We start from the raw sequence: 13,114 nt of genomic DNA on the forward strand, positions 1-13,114 counted from the left end.
TTTTAAAATGTAAAGTCTGCATCCCAAGAACCCCCCAGGCGCCTGACAAACTGGGACAGATTGGTCACCTATGAAAGATAAGTCTATAAACCAATAAATAATTTAACTATTTGCTTCAGGGAATTGTTAAAAACCAATTTATCGATTGAACAGCTTGCTCCTCTGGGAAAATAACTCCTCTGTCAGAACAGACTGATTCCCAGGTCAAAAAGGTCACTTGCCCCCTTATCAATCAATAGTCTACTTATCAAGACTTGCTTCAAGACCTAATCTATTACCAAGTTTTGCCTAAGCTCAGACAGATTCCCACATTAAAAGACCTCCTTTAACTGCTTGAACCCATCCTCCCAAATGCTGCCAGTATCTTGCCCTAACCATCCCCTTCTTGGACATGACTGACTCTGACAAAGTGACATTTTCCCTTAGAGAGTGAATAAGAACATCAACACACAGCCAGTCAGTCTTTGGCACACTATATACACAGACTGTGCTCTAACTTGAAACCATCCTGTAAAAAGTATCCTAGTTAGGTACTTCTTCCTAAAATTCAATGTGACTTTTACCTCACACTATTTTTCTTTCACAACCATGTGCCTCACTGAATCTACTACTATGCTGTTGCAGAAGACCAAAGAAAGCCAAGGACGCTTCAAAGAAATGGAGGGACACTGTTTAATACACTGGTGGACTCAGGGAACAGCCTTCCAAATCTGAATGAAGGAACATGCATGGGGTCCTCCCTTATATCTCCCTGTGGTCTTTGTCCCACAAACATGGATTTGCTTCTGGTCCTTTTTGAGGGCCTTGCAAGAAGGCCCCCAGGTGTTGGGCATCTCCAGGCCATATCTGATGGTCTGGCCTGGCGCCAGTGTTAATAACCCTCCCTCCGGGCAGTGCACTGTTCACAGTAACAGGTTCTGCAAGACCAGTATCTGGGAAGGAGAGAGGGACTTAATTGTAGGTTATCAGGAATGTACACTGAGCTTGCTGGCTTGGATTCAGATCACTAGCCCCAAATATCAGGGTTACATTGGATTTAGCCCTTTTTAGCCTTCTCAACCTTAGTTCATTCATGTGGACATCCACATGGCTTAAGGCTGTAGCTTGTGCAGTTCCTGCTATGATAATCTCTCGATTGTTCACCTAATATCTCCCCCACCAAATATCAACTTATTTTGCTGAATACTAGAATTCTAAAAGAGGATAATGTGACACTAAATATGTAAGTTGAAAACAGAATTCAAGTCCATTAATAACCAAAGTCTATAGGGAAATCATAATTATTAAGCAAAACATAATACTTTACATTAAAAGGCATTTTGCCCTGGCCCCTGTGGCTCAATGGTCAGAGCATCAGCCCTCACACCAAAGGGTCCATTCCTGGTCAAGAGCATGTACCTGGGTTACCTGTTCCATTCCCAGCCTGGCTGGGGTGCGTGCAGGAGGCAACCAATGGATGTGTCTCTTTCACATTGATGTTTCTCTCTTTCTCCATCCCGCCCTTCCAATCTCTCTAAAAATCAATGGAAAAAATATCCTCTGTGAGGACTAAAAAAATGAAAAGGCATTTTATACCACCTAAGTGCAATTTAAACTACATAAAGTGTACCATATAGAGAAACATAGCAAAAAAATATTTAGGGCTCAGTAGTAAAGATTTAATTTAGTTGCATATAGATAACTCAATTAGCTAAGCTCTTTAATATCTACAAATCAGACATAATTGAATTTTCATGTATCGTTACAAGACCACAGTAAAGTTTTGGAAATTAAAAATATACATGATGATGATAAACTCTACTAAATGAAACAAAATTTCAGAGATGAGGTTTATTACTGAGCCCTAATTACAATGATTTAGAGAGTGGGATAAATGTCTAGAAATAGAACAGGTCCAGAACCCTTGTCAGAAGGATTTAAATTATTATCAGGTAAATCCAGGACAGTGAGGAGACCTTCTTATCTATTGAGTAGTTCTAGTTTTTAAATAACTATAAGAACATCTGGTCTTATGTTTATCATTGTAACATTAATTTACAAAAATTAAAATAGATAATGTGGAGAGCAGCTACAGCATTGGGACAGGATCAAGCCTCGGACTGACTTGTGGCAAAGCCATATACAAGTCCGAGCTTGGAGGGCAAAGCCCTCCCAGCACAATCATAGCTAAAAGGCCATGGTTGTAAGCTTAACCTTATAGTCCAACCCTGCAGTCCTAGGTAGCTAAGGGATGTGGGCTGCCAGGGGTGCAGCAAGTGCTGCCTAAACAAGGCTTGATAGAGTTCAGAGAATGGCAACAACAGGAAAGCAGCAGATTTGAAACTCGCAAGAACATTGTAAACATCTTGCCCTTGTTTTGCTTTGTGTGCTCTGACTATAAAATAAAGCTTTGGGCCAAAACCAGTTTGGCTCAGTGGAAGAGCGTCGGCCTGCGGACTGAAAGGTCCCAGGTTCGATTCCGGTCAAGGGCATGTAACTTGGTTGCGGGCACATCCCCAGTGGGAGGTGTGCAAGAGGCAGCTGATCGATGTTTCTCTCTCATCGATGTTTCTGACTATCTATCACTCTTCTTTCCTCTCTGTAAAAAATCAATAAAATATATTTAAAAAATAAAAAAATAAAAAAAATAAAGCTTTGGCTTACAGGCTGTGCCACTGTTTCCTCATCCAGGCAATGATCCACCAGGCCCCAACTATATTCTGTCTGTTTTCTTTAATCCTTCACCACCCCTCCTCAGGTTCACCACTGGCCATGCTGGATGTGGTTCAGATAACAGTTGTAGTAAAAAACAACACCATACCTCATTATAACATACTTTTCCTTTTTAAAGAAAAACTCCAATTACTTTGGGTTATTTTCTCATTTAAACTTGGTTTTAGTAGTTGAGTGGGACTATCTTTTAAAGTAAAATAAAATTCTGAACCAAAAATAGCTAAAATGAAAAACCAAAATATATAAACCATCTGTGACACTGTAAAAACTATTTGTCTATAACACTGACAATAATATAAGGCTTTACAATAATTTACAATTACTTCTTTTTCTTCACAAATATAGACTCTATGCCAGGTGGAAAATTAATATTTCCTTTGCAAATAGCAAAACAAAACTAAACCCTCCCAACAAGTGCAAATGCACAATTCATCTTAAAAATACTGTGCAAATTTAACAATACTAGGTTCTTTATTATACAGAACTTAAAAATTAACAAAAACGACTTCCATTCTCATGGTACTTTTATAAGAGGATTTAATTTTAAAAATACATTGAGAAGTTTTCTGTGGAAAAAGAATAAGATAATGGCTGCAGCTTTGAAAAGAAAATTTTTACTATAGTGATTTGGTTGCAACTGTACAACAAACATGATATTGTGCATTTATAAAGTCTACCATTTGATGATTCCAGAGCCCTTATTTAGCTCCATCCAGAGTAACCAGCACTATTAATCCCATTTAGATGTTTTCCTCCTCATATAGCTGTGTCCCTCACTATCAATAGCTTCATAGAGGTCCTTTTTATTCTCTTGTGTTGCATGTAGATAACCGATATAAGCCACGCACAGTGAAAGGGTTATCAATCCGAAAGCCATTACTGGTTTGTTCTGTCAAAGAAAAAAATTACAAAGCCTCATTAACACTAAGAATTTGAGGAGACCCACATATCTGTTGCATTTTCCTCTTGACAAAACAAGTCTTTATAACCACACTAGCATTCCTATGATATTCTAAATTAGAATAATTTTTCTAATTCTTTAATTAACCCAACTCCTGATAATTTAGAGACTGTAGAAGACTTGCTTCTCTTCTCCAGTCTTTCTTCTGCCTGTAGCCGGGACATCTCAGACCTCCACCTTCAGGAGGGTGATGTCTGGGCAAGGAGCAGAAGAGACAAAAGGCACGGAAATGGTCCGGTGCTCACGTTTTCAGTGTTATCTGTGTGACACAGAGAAGCTGCTTAACTTCATTTTATTAGGAAGTGAGGGATGAAGTATACATGCTATTCTTCTCTCCTCAGTTCATGAACAACTGGCAATTAGCCTTTTATGTCATACGTCAGGTACACCAAAAATGGCCATGTATATGCTCTCCTCTCGGAACCTATTCCAGCACCTCAGAAATTTAGTCACCGGAACAGATAGGATGCTATTATAACGACCTTGATTTTCTACTGGGAAATCCAAGATCCTAAGAGGCAAATCAACTAGCTTTGAATTTTAAAACAGTTTTTAAATGTAGGAAAGATGTTCACAACTCCATAGAAGTGTTTATTACTCAATTCAGGTGCTCCCATTTGTGTTCAACAAATGGGCCTTTCCTAGGTCAGTGTGAGAGCAGAGTTGCTATACAATTTCAGTTTGTATTGTTTCTGTCACCATACCTGCTGAATACTACTATTTCAAATCTTAATCCAAAGAATAAAGGTCAAACTTTTTCATTTGATAGACATCTAAGAAAGGCCACAAACTCAGAGTAGTTTAAATCTTCAATTCTTAAAATGCATTTGACCATTAAAAAACACATTAGTTCTAAGTTTTTAAAACATTCTACCTTGATTTAATGATTTGATTGTTAAATTGATCTATTTAACTGACAGTTTACACTGGCAACTATGTTATTAAAATTCTAATCAAATTCAATATCCTATAATAATAAAAGCATAGTAATATGCTAATTAGGCCGGATGTCCTTCCGGAGGAAACTGGGGCTGCGAGGGAAGCCCAGGTCCCAGGTTCTAGGTGCCAGAGGGAAGCCGGTGCCGGCAGCCAGGGGAAGGAAGGCCTACTCTTGCACGCATTTCATGCATCGGGCCTCTAGTATTTTACAATAATTTAATTTACATTTATTTAAAGATAAAATTTATAGCTCTAGCCAGGTGGCTCAGTTGGTTGGAGAGTTGTCCCATACACCAAAAAGTTTCGGGTTCAATTCCCAGTCAGAGCACATACCTAGGTTTTGGGTTCAATCCCCAGTCAGGGGCATATGGGAAGCAACCAATCAATGTTTCTCTCTCACATCCATGTTTCTCTCTCCCCTTCCTCTTGCTCTAATTGGGCATGTGCCAGGGGGTGGGGCTGGGGATGGGTTTAGGAGAGGCGGGGCAGGGGGAAGATCAATAGATCAATGGGAGGAAAAGGAGACATATGTACTACTATTGGTAATACTTTAAACCAGTGGTCGGCAAACTGCGGCTCGCGAGCCACATGTGGCTCTTTGGCTCCTTGAGTGTGGCTCTTCCACAAAATACCACGGCCTGGGTGACTCTATTTTGAAGAAGTGGCGTTAGGAGAAGTTTAAGTTTAAAAATTTTGGCTCTCAAAAGAAATTTCAATCGTACTGTTTATATTTGGCTCTGTTGACTAATGAGTTTGCCGACCACTGGTCTATAATAATGATGAGATTTTTCATTTTGCTCTGTTTCATTGGAAAGTCTAAGTTACTTAATAGAACCTGATCAAACATTAAAAATGTCCTTCAAATTAATACAGCTATTAAAATTTCAAGTAGAAATTTGAGTTGATCCATGAAAATACAATCATTTTCCATTAAAATTCTCAAATGTCCTTAAAATAATTATTTTTATATGTGTATTTAGTGAAACAGCATTTAAGATTTTCCTTCCAACTGCATTTATTCAAAGAGATCTTAATAATCAACACAAATTTCCATGATCAAATTAAATGTCACAGGAAAATAAGAGCTTTCTATTTATGATAGCCTCATTAAATTAAACATAAAGTCTTATCCTGTGTGTATCTCTTACAGGTTTAATGAAGAGCTCCGGATTCACAGCTCGAAATAAAGTTGTCGTTTGGACCCCTCTGAGCCCTGGGTTTCGAAAGTCTTTCTCTTTGGGTGGCTCCTTTTTAAACGCTGGAGGCTCAGGTGATGAAGACATCTTGACTAATGATGATTTATTACCTAAAAATAAAATAAGAGACTTTTTCCCTTTGTGATTGTTTTTTTTATAATGCTTTTTAAAACGCTATTTAAAAAAATTACAGTCCAGATATATGCCAAAAGTGACTGTCAATTATTTTATTACTTTGAAAACACATGCTTTGTCAATGGTGCCTTAAGTTTTGTTTGACAAAATGGTTATTTTCTTTTTTTATCTCTCAGAAGAAACCAGTGAGGTGAGCAAAAGTTGTTTCTTACAGAAGCCTGGAGAATTATTTGTTGGTCTGAGTTGCATTGTATCTTGCTATATGAAGGAGCACTAGGCTAGGAGTGGCCACTGGTTATCCACAACCTTCTCTATTTCCTTCCCCTTCCACTCTTTCTCGCCTTCCACAGCCCCCTTCAGGACACCAATCTGAGAGAAAACTAGCATTCTTTTGCTCAATTTCTCCTACAGCTCCTCCCCTGTCACACTTTCCCTTCAGGCTCCTCCCCTTCTCCACTGGCCCGAGCAAGCACTAGTACTAAGCAGTAAGGGTAAGTAGCTGCTTGCCCTCACTCCCTCTTTGCCTATAGCTACCCCCGAACACTCCTGGGGCTTTGTTTATATAAGTATTCTTTTAAAAAATATATATTTTATTGATATTTTACAGAGAGGAAGGGAGAAGGATAGAGAGTTAGAAACATCGATGAGAGAGAAACATCAATCAGCTGCCTCCTACACTCCTCCTACTGGGGATGTGCCCACAACCAAGGTACATGCCCTTGACCGGAATCAAAACTGGGACCTTTCAGTCCGCAGGCCGACGCTCTATCCACTGAGCCAAACTGGTTAGGGCTACAAGTATTCTTTAAGTCTTCCATTTTATAGACTTTACTAGAGGCCTGGTGCACAAATTCGTGCCAGGCCAGGGGAGGGAGGGAGGAGAGACACGGGAGGTTGGCCGGCCCCACCTCTGATTGGGGTGCGAGGGGCCGATAGGGGCAGGGCAGGCTGGGGGGAGGGGCCGCAGGCAGCTGGCTGGCCGGCCCCACCCCCTGGTCGAGCTCCCAGTCGAGCTCCCAGTAGAAGGGGCAATTTGCATATTAGCTTTTTATTATATAGGATAAAAGCAATATTTTTGCAACTTTATTAGTTATAGCAGTTCAGTTTTTTCAAACATCTTTGTTGCAGTAGTCACTAAATATTGATCTATCCCACTTAATTGGGTAAACACCTCATCAGGAACATCCCTTTAAGGGAAAGGACAAAGGACTACACTTGCAAGGACTTCTGAAATGTTCACTGTAGGTGGTTCCATCATGTGTTCCCTTGGACGTTATGGTTATCATTGTCATCAGACTCCCATAATCACTTTCTGGTTCCATTTTGACATTAGTCAGCACTCCTGCAGCAACTGTAGGATTTGCTAAGTCTTTGGAAATAGTTAAATTGATACCTGCAGCCACAGTCTTCAAAATCAAACTGATTTGGGAGACCAGTGACTAGCAATTGAGTTCCAGACTAGTTCAAATACCACATTTGGGTTTTGGTCTTCTTCCAATTTAACCTTAGGGGATTCCTCAGGAATCATGCCTGTTTTCTGCAAACATTTCACTACTGTGGATGGCTCTACCGACCACCAGGTCTCAGCAACTACGCCAATGGCTTGCTTCATTTATTTTCTGTTTTCCCTTCATCATTTAAATTTAGAGTTGTTTCTGCAGTGAGCTTTCACTGTACAAATTATAACCTAATCACAATTCAGTGGGAAAACTCAACACATGCATGATCCAAGCATAGAAGAATGTTGTGAGCAGAGCAACTCCTTACCAGCAAGAGGATATTGCATTTTGCTCCTTTCATTCTCTTGCCAGCCTTCCTCCGCCATTCATTAAAAATTTAGAGTTGCATATTAGCTTGGTAATCACAGAGGAGTAAGTGAACATTTCTGAAGCCCTAAGGGTTAACTGACTTGCCAATGACAAATGGTCTCATCTTTTCGGTGTAGGATGCGTTACAGAAGAAAAGAGCAACCAATCTGTTTACCTCCTTTTGCAAAGTCCACCTAGGGCATGAAGTATATGAGGTAACAACTCGTAAATTTCATCAGCATTTAAAACATCACTCAAGCTGAAACTAGTAATTGCTTTTTAAATTCCTTCTGCATGTGAGTTACTAAATTTCTCTACTAGAACTGTGTTCTTTTCATTACAGACAACTTCTTAAACAACTCTCTAACATGCCTGCAATTTCTTCAGCTGGCACACAGTTGCTTGAAACTCATCATGCCTAAGGTTGACAAAAAATCCAATGCTTTCTGCTGAACAAATGGTCCACTTACACGCCCAACTCTTGTATAAACCTCTCGATACCATACAAAAACAACTATAAAAGGGACTTCGAATTCAATTCTACTCTAGTCCCAGAATTCCTTTAACTTCCAATTCAGTTTTGGCTCAATATTTCAAAAATGTAGGAGTGATGCTAAATCCCTTTGTTACTTCTCCTTTCTTGTGGCAACCATGTACTGCTTCTATTGCTTTCATTTTCTTCTATGAAATCTGCTGGCATTTCACCTTTCCCTCTTAGCCATGGGAGTAGGATAAATGGCATGTACAAATGTATTTTGAATTTAAGTCAAAATGTTGGTCACCTGGTGGCTTAGGTTAGGTGCCAGTGATATTTCTACTTATGCTAATGATGTGTTTGAATGTAATGCGGGAAGAGAAAATTCAGAAAGAGGCAATCATTAAAGTGGAAGCAGTATTACAGTCTGTAAATAGACCCTGCCTACTAGAAATGTAAAGCAAGAAACAGTTAACATGATAGCCATGTTGCTGGGACTGAATCACAGTCTCAGAGTACACCACTAAATGAAAGTGGGCATTATATAAAAATCTAACAAGGCCTAAAAAAGCAAATATACACAGGTAAAAGTCATGCTCAGCAGAAACTGACAAAAGCAGCATTTTCCTTTAATTACTGAGAATTAGCCATGTATAATTAAAACAAAGCAACCTGGTTTAAAATTGTTTACTGGGAAGAAAAACAAGGTAATGGGGGAGGTGGGTATAGGGAGCACATACTGTAGAGCATAAAAGGGTCCTTAGACCACAGTTATCACGTACACTTTCTGTTGATGATAATGTGTCAAGAATTGAGGATAATTAACTCACTCCTAACCTCAAGTCCAACACACACACACACACACACACACACACACACACACACACACTAGAGGCCCGGTGCACGAAATTGTGTATGGGGGGAGGGGGAGTCCCTCAGCCCAGCCTGTACCCTCTCACAATCCGGGACCGCTGGCTCCTAACCATTCGCCTGCCTGCTTGCCTGATCGCCCCTAACACCTCTGCCTGTCTGCCTGATCACCCCTAACCACTCGCCTGCCTGCCTGATAGCTCCTAACCACTCACCTGCCTGCCTGATCACCCCTAACCCTTCTGCCTGCCTGCCTGATCACTCCTAACATCTCCCCTCCATGCCTGATCACCCCTAACCACCTCTGCCTGCCTGCCTGACTGCCCCCAACCACTCTGCCTGCCTGATCGCCCCTAACCACTCTGCCTGCCTGCCATGTTGCCCCTAACTGCTCGCCCACCTGATCGCCCCTAACAGCTTCTGCCTTGGCCCTCACCGCTGCAGCTTCGACCGGAAGGATGTCTGGAAGATCGTTTGGCTGTCCCGTCTAATTAGCACATTATGCTTTTATTATTATAGATATAAACAATATACATACTGTGTTAGGAGAGAGAGAGGAAGAGTGGGAGAGAGAGAAGACTAGTTACAGCCAACAAACATTGCACTATTTTAAAATTAAAGGGATGTAGTGCTGTTGAATGTCATGAAATTCAACTCAGATGTCTGTAAAAACTATGCATTCAGAGTGTTCTAACATGAATTGTAATAGTTAATTTTAATTGTAAAATTCATTGGTCTCCTCTTTTCCTTAGCAAACCTACATTTCCTTTGTAATGAATCAAAGAAATAAGTAATCAAGGTAGTAAACATACTGCAACTCCCACACAGCCACAGTCACCTTAATAATGCACTGCATATGTTAAACTCTTTATCAAAAATAACAATTAAAGAACACCTGGGCTGGAAACCACTGCAGATGTTTACTGAAAGGCATTTACAAATTTAGGGATTACCTCCTACACGCTTCAGGGTGGGGCAAAAGTAGGCTTACAGTAATTAATAAATAATAATACAAGAATAAACTGAGTTTCACATACTCACAACAGAGAATTTTTCATACTACCTACAAAAAAGATCTAAACTAAGTTGCATTTACTTCATATGTCCCTCTCTGGTAAAAAGTTCTGCACTTTTTTCTCCTCTTGTGAAGGAAATATGCAATGATGGGGAAAGGAAGCAGCAGAGATAAAGGACTGCCTCTCTGCACAACTTCATGAGGATCAATCACACCTCAAAGTGTTAGTGAGAATGGTGCCCCATTGAATTAATGCACAATTTTCGAGGATGTACAAGATGACCTAAGACAGAGTCAGGACTAGTCACTTCTGAATGATGTTCCCTCCTTCAGTAAAATTCTTGCTTAGAGGGATGATCCAGAATGTATTTGGCAACTGACATTAAATCATTCACTGGCATAAAATTGGCCTAGCTATATTATATTATGCATGACAATTAGACCATGATATAAGAACATGAGTTACTTTGGGGGGAAATGTAATCTTCAGATATTCAGCTTTGAAATAAGCATCTCAACAGAAGAGATATCAAAATAAAATCATCATAATCCCTAGAATGTTAGTGAGAAGGAACCTTAGCAATAATCAAAGCCTTTCTTATAAAAGACTTACAGAATTATAAAATGGACAAAATATTTTAATCAGATAATAAATACACTTGTTATTTAGTTTCACATACCACACTATCTTCTTAAGAAAATAACACCTTAACATAATTTAAATTAGAATAACCAAATTTGAGATAGAATCAAAGGACTTGATATCTTGAGGGAATCTAGCATATCCTCTGATTCCAGCTTTGCTATTCATAAGCTGTCTGTGTTTGAGTAAGTAACCCCTCTGGGCTCAGTTTCTCCTTTATAAAAGGGGTATTATGAACCACTGCGTAGAATTACTGTGTGCATTAAATGAGATGACACTTCTAAAAGGATATGTTCAATAAATGGTAGCTACTGTCATCCTCACCAACATATCCCATAAATGGTAGGTAGCTATTGTTATCCTCACCTTTCTGGTCCAATCTCCTTTTTTAAACAAAGAGAACCCTAAGCCCAAAGAGATTGTGCCTTTAGTTACGGGAGAAGGAGATACTCTGGTCTCTCAATCTGGCCCACCCCTATGCCACCACTTCACTCCTAAATCGATTAGCCTGGGCATTTATGTTATTGCAAGAGATAAGAAACATAAACTTGTAATCACTTAAATTTTAAAAAATGGATTCCGTATTGTTTCTAATGTAAAAAATACTAGTAAGAAGCATCCTTCCATCTCTTGGATTTACTGTACCTGAAGGAAGGAGGTTTGGACAGTGGCTGTTGCGGGCCATCTGAGGGCTGTCGAGTACTATTTGGGTGCACTCCCCTCCCTATACTGTGGTCCCTACGCTGCCGCCGGCTAGGACTCAAAAGACAGGTGCATTCCAAGCCTCCAGAAAAGGAAACTGCACTCAGCTGAGCTCCAGGCATTGTCTTGCAGGGGGAACACAGGGCTGTTAACAGCTACAAAAAGAGAGGCACCGCAGGTGAAAACAAGTACAAAACCATTTTCCCTAAATAGAGTTCGGTGAGCTAGGGCACCAAGAAACTGTCCAGGAAATGGGAGGGTTTCTTAATTAAGGTGGAGGTGTCCACGGATGCGTCACGGACCAGTGTCAAGCTCCCGGTGCGAGGGGCGGGCAATGGGCCCCGAGGGGTCCGTAATGTCCGAGACCCGGCTCAGGGCACCCGGGAGTGACGAGGATCCCGGGTGCTGGACAGAGCCCCACGCACCTGGGAGTGAGGCCCACAGGGCGGCAGGGCCCGCGAAGGCCAGGAACAAGCGACCGCCCAGCACCCGCCACCCCGCAACCCCGCAACCCCGCAACCCCGCAACCCCCGCCGCTCACCTGCCACAGGGTCATCTCCTCTAGGGGCCCGCGATGCTCCGCCCCGTCTCCGCCCCGTCTCCGCCCCGTCTCCGCCCCGTCTCCGCCCCGTCTCCGCCCCGTCTCCGCCTGCGGGAAAGAGCGTCCGGACGCGCACGCCGGCTCTGCCCCACAGCGACCCCTACAGTTCGGAGGCTGGGGCGCGGGCGCTGCAGCACGAAGCTCCAGTGACTCCCTGGCTCTCGTGCCCGCCCCAGAGGACTGGCCGACTGGAGTTTGCAAGGGGTGTGTTTTGATTTCTTACATTTTTACCGTTCGTTTTCAGCCTCCCAGGTTCAAATAACCTTCCAACTGTGTGTGTGTGTTTTGTATAAATAAAAGAAGACATCATCTAGAATTATATAAATTTATATAATGGAAGGAGAAAGCATTATGATTTGGGAAAGAAGGCTTGACATGGTCTCTTCCTACCCGCATTATTCACATGTACAGTTAATACTCTGCCATTCTATGAGTGCCCTGAGATGCCAAGATGCAGCTATGTGTGTAGCTATGGTTAACATAAGAATAGCTATGGATCCCTATTTGCAAATACTTTCCTGATTTAAATTTGTGGGGATACAAGTTACAGTAAAACAAACACAATAGAATATCAGGTGTCCAGATCTTGACATGGATTTGTGTAAAGCTTTGGTAAGTGGGTTTTGAATTTAAAAGTTATTCTCTCAAGCCAACTTATCTTTATATTTGATTAGAGGTTTCATTTTTTAAAGTTCATTGATATCTGGTATTATTAGGCAATCTTCTGACAAAATAAGTTAAACTTGAATTAAAAACCTGTTTGCGACATGAAAAGGTGCTAAACATTACTAATCATCAGGGAAATGCATATCAAAACCACAATGAGATATCACCTCACACCTGGTACAATGGTTATTATAAAAAAGACAGTGTTTTTTTTGCAAAGCTAACATTTTGAATTTTGATGAAATCCAAATTATCCACTTTTCTTTATTTTTGGCTTGTGCTTTTGGTATCATTTCTAAGAACTCTTGGCCTATCCCTAGTTTTCAAAGAGTTTTTCCTGTGTTCTTTTCTAAATTTTTTATGGCAATATGTTTTACATTTAGCTTTATAA

At 40.8% G+C, this 13,114-nt stretch overlaps 1 protein-coding gene across 2 annotated transcripts; it reads right to left on the reverse strand.

The window, feature by feature from the left end:
- Positions 1 to 12,064, reverse strand: SMIM8 (small integral membrane protein 8). Of its 2 annotated transcripts, XM_080666108.1 has the most exons (4): positions 11,998 to 12,042; positions 11,400 to 11,611; positions 5,761 to 5,918; positions 1 to 3,601 (listed from the first exon to the last, which is right to left on the reverse strand). In XM_080666108.1, the coding sequence occupies exons 2-4, from the start codon at positions 11,437 to 11,439 to the stop codon at positions 3,443 to 3,445; spliced, it is 357 nt and encodes a 118-aa protein (XP_080522234.1). In that variant the 5' UTR covers positions 11,440 to 11,611; positions 11,998 to 12,042; the 3' UTR covers positions 1 to 3,442. The 2 variants fall into 2 exon arrangements, with proteins under 2 accessions (XP_080522234.1, XP_080522235.1); XM_080666109.1 differs by lacking the exon at positions 11,400 to 11,611 and having other exon boundaries at positions 11,998 to 12,064.
- Between the last annotated feature and the right edge of the window lie 1,050 nt (positions 12,065 to 13,114).

The sequence above is a fragment of the Plecotus auritus genome, assembly GCF_963455305.1.
Source record: "Plecotus auritus genome assembly, chromosome: 4".
In the NCBI taxonomy this organism is placed as follows: domain Eukaryota; kingdom Metazoa; phylum Chordata; class Mammalia; order Chiroptera; family Vespertilionidae; genus Plecotus; species Plecotus auritus.

What these genes read in the sequence shown, in the direction of transcription:
- SMIM8 (XM_080666108.1), bottom strand. Translation starts at nt 11,439, where the DNA reads ATGGCCCGCAACAGCCACTGTCCAAACCTCCTTCCTTCAG. An exon ending in TCCAAACCTCCTTCCTTCAG is followed by an intron (nt 5,919 to 11,399) that starts GTACAGTAAATC and finishes TTTTATTTTTAG; the next exon opens with GTAATAAATCATCATTAGTC. An exon ending in CGGAGCTCTTCATTAAACCT is followed by an intron (nt 3,602 to 5,760) that starts GTAAGAGATACA and finishes TTTCTTTGACAG; the next exon opens with AACAAACCAGTAATGGCTTT.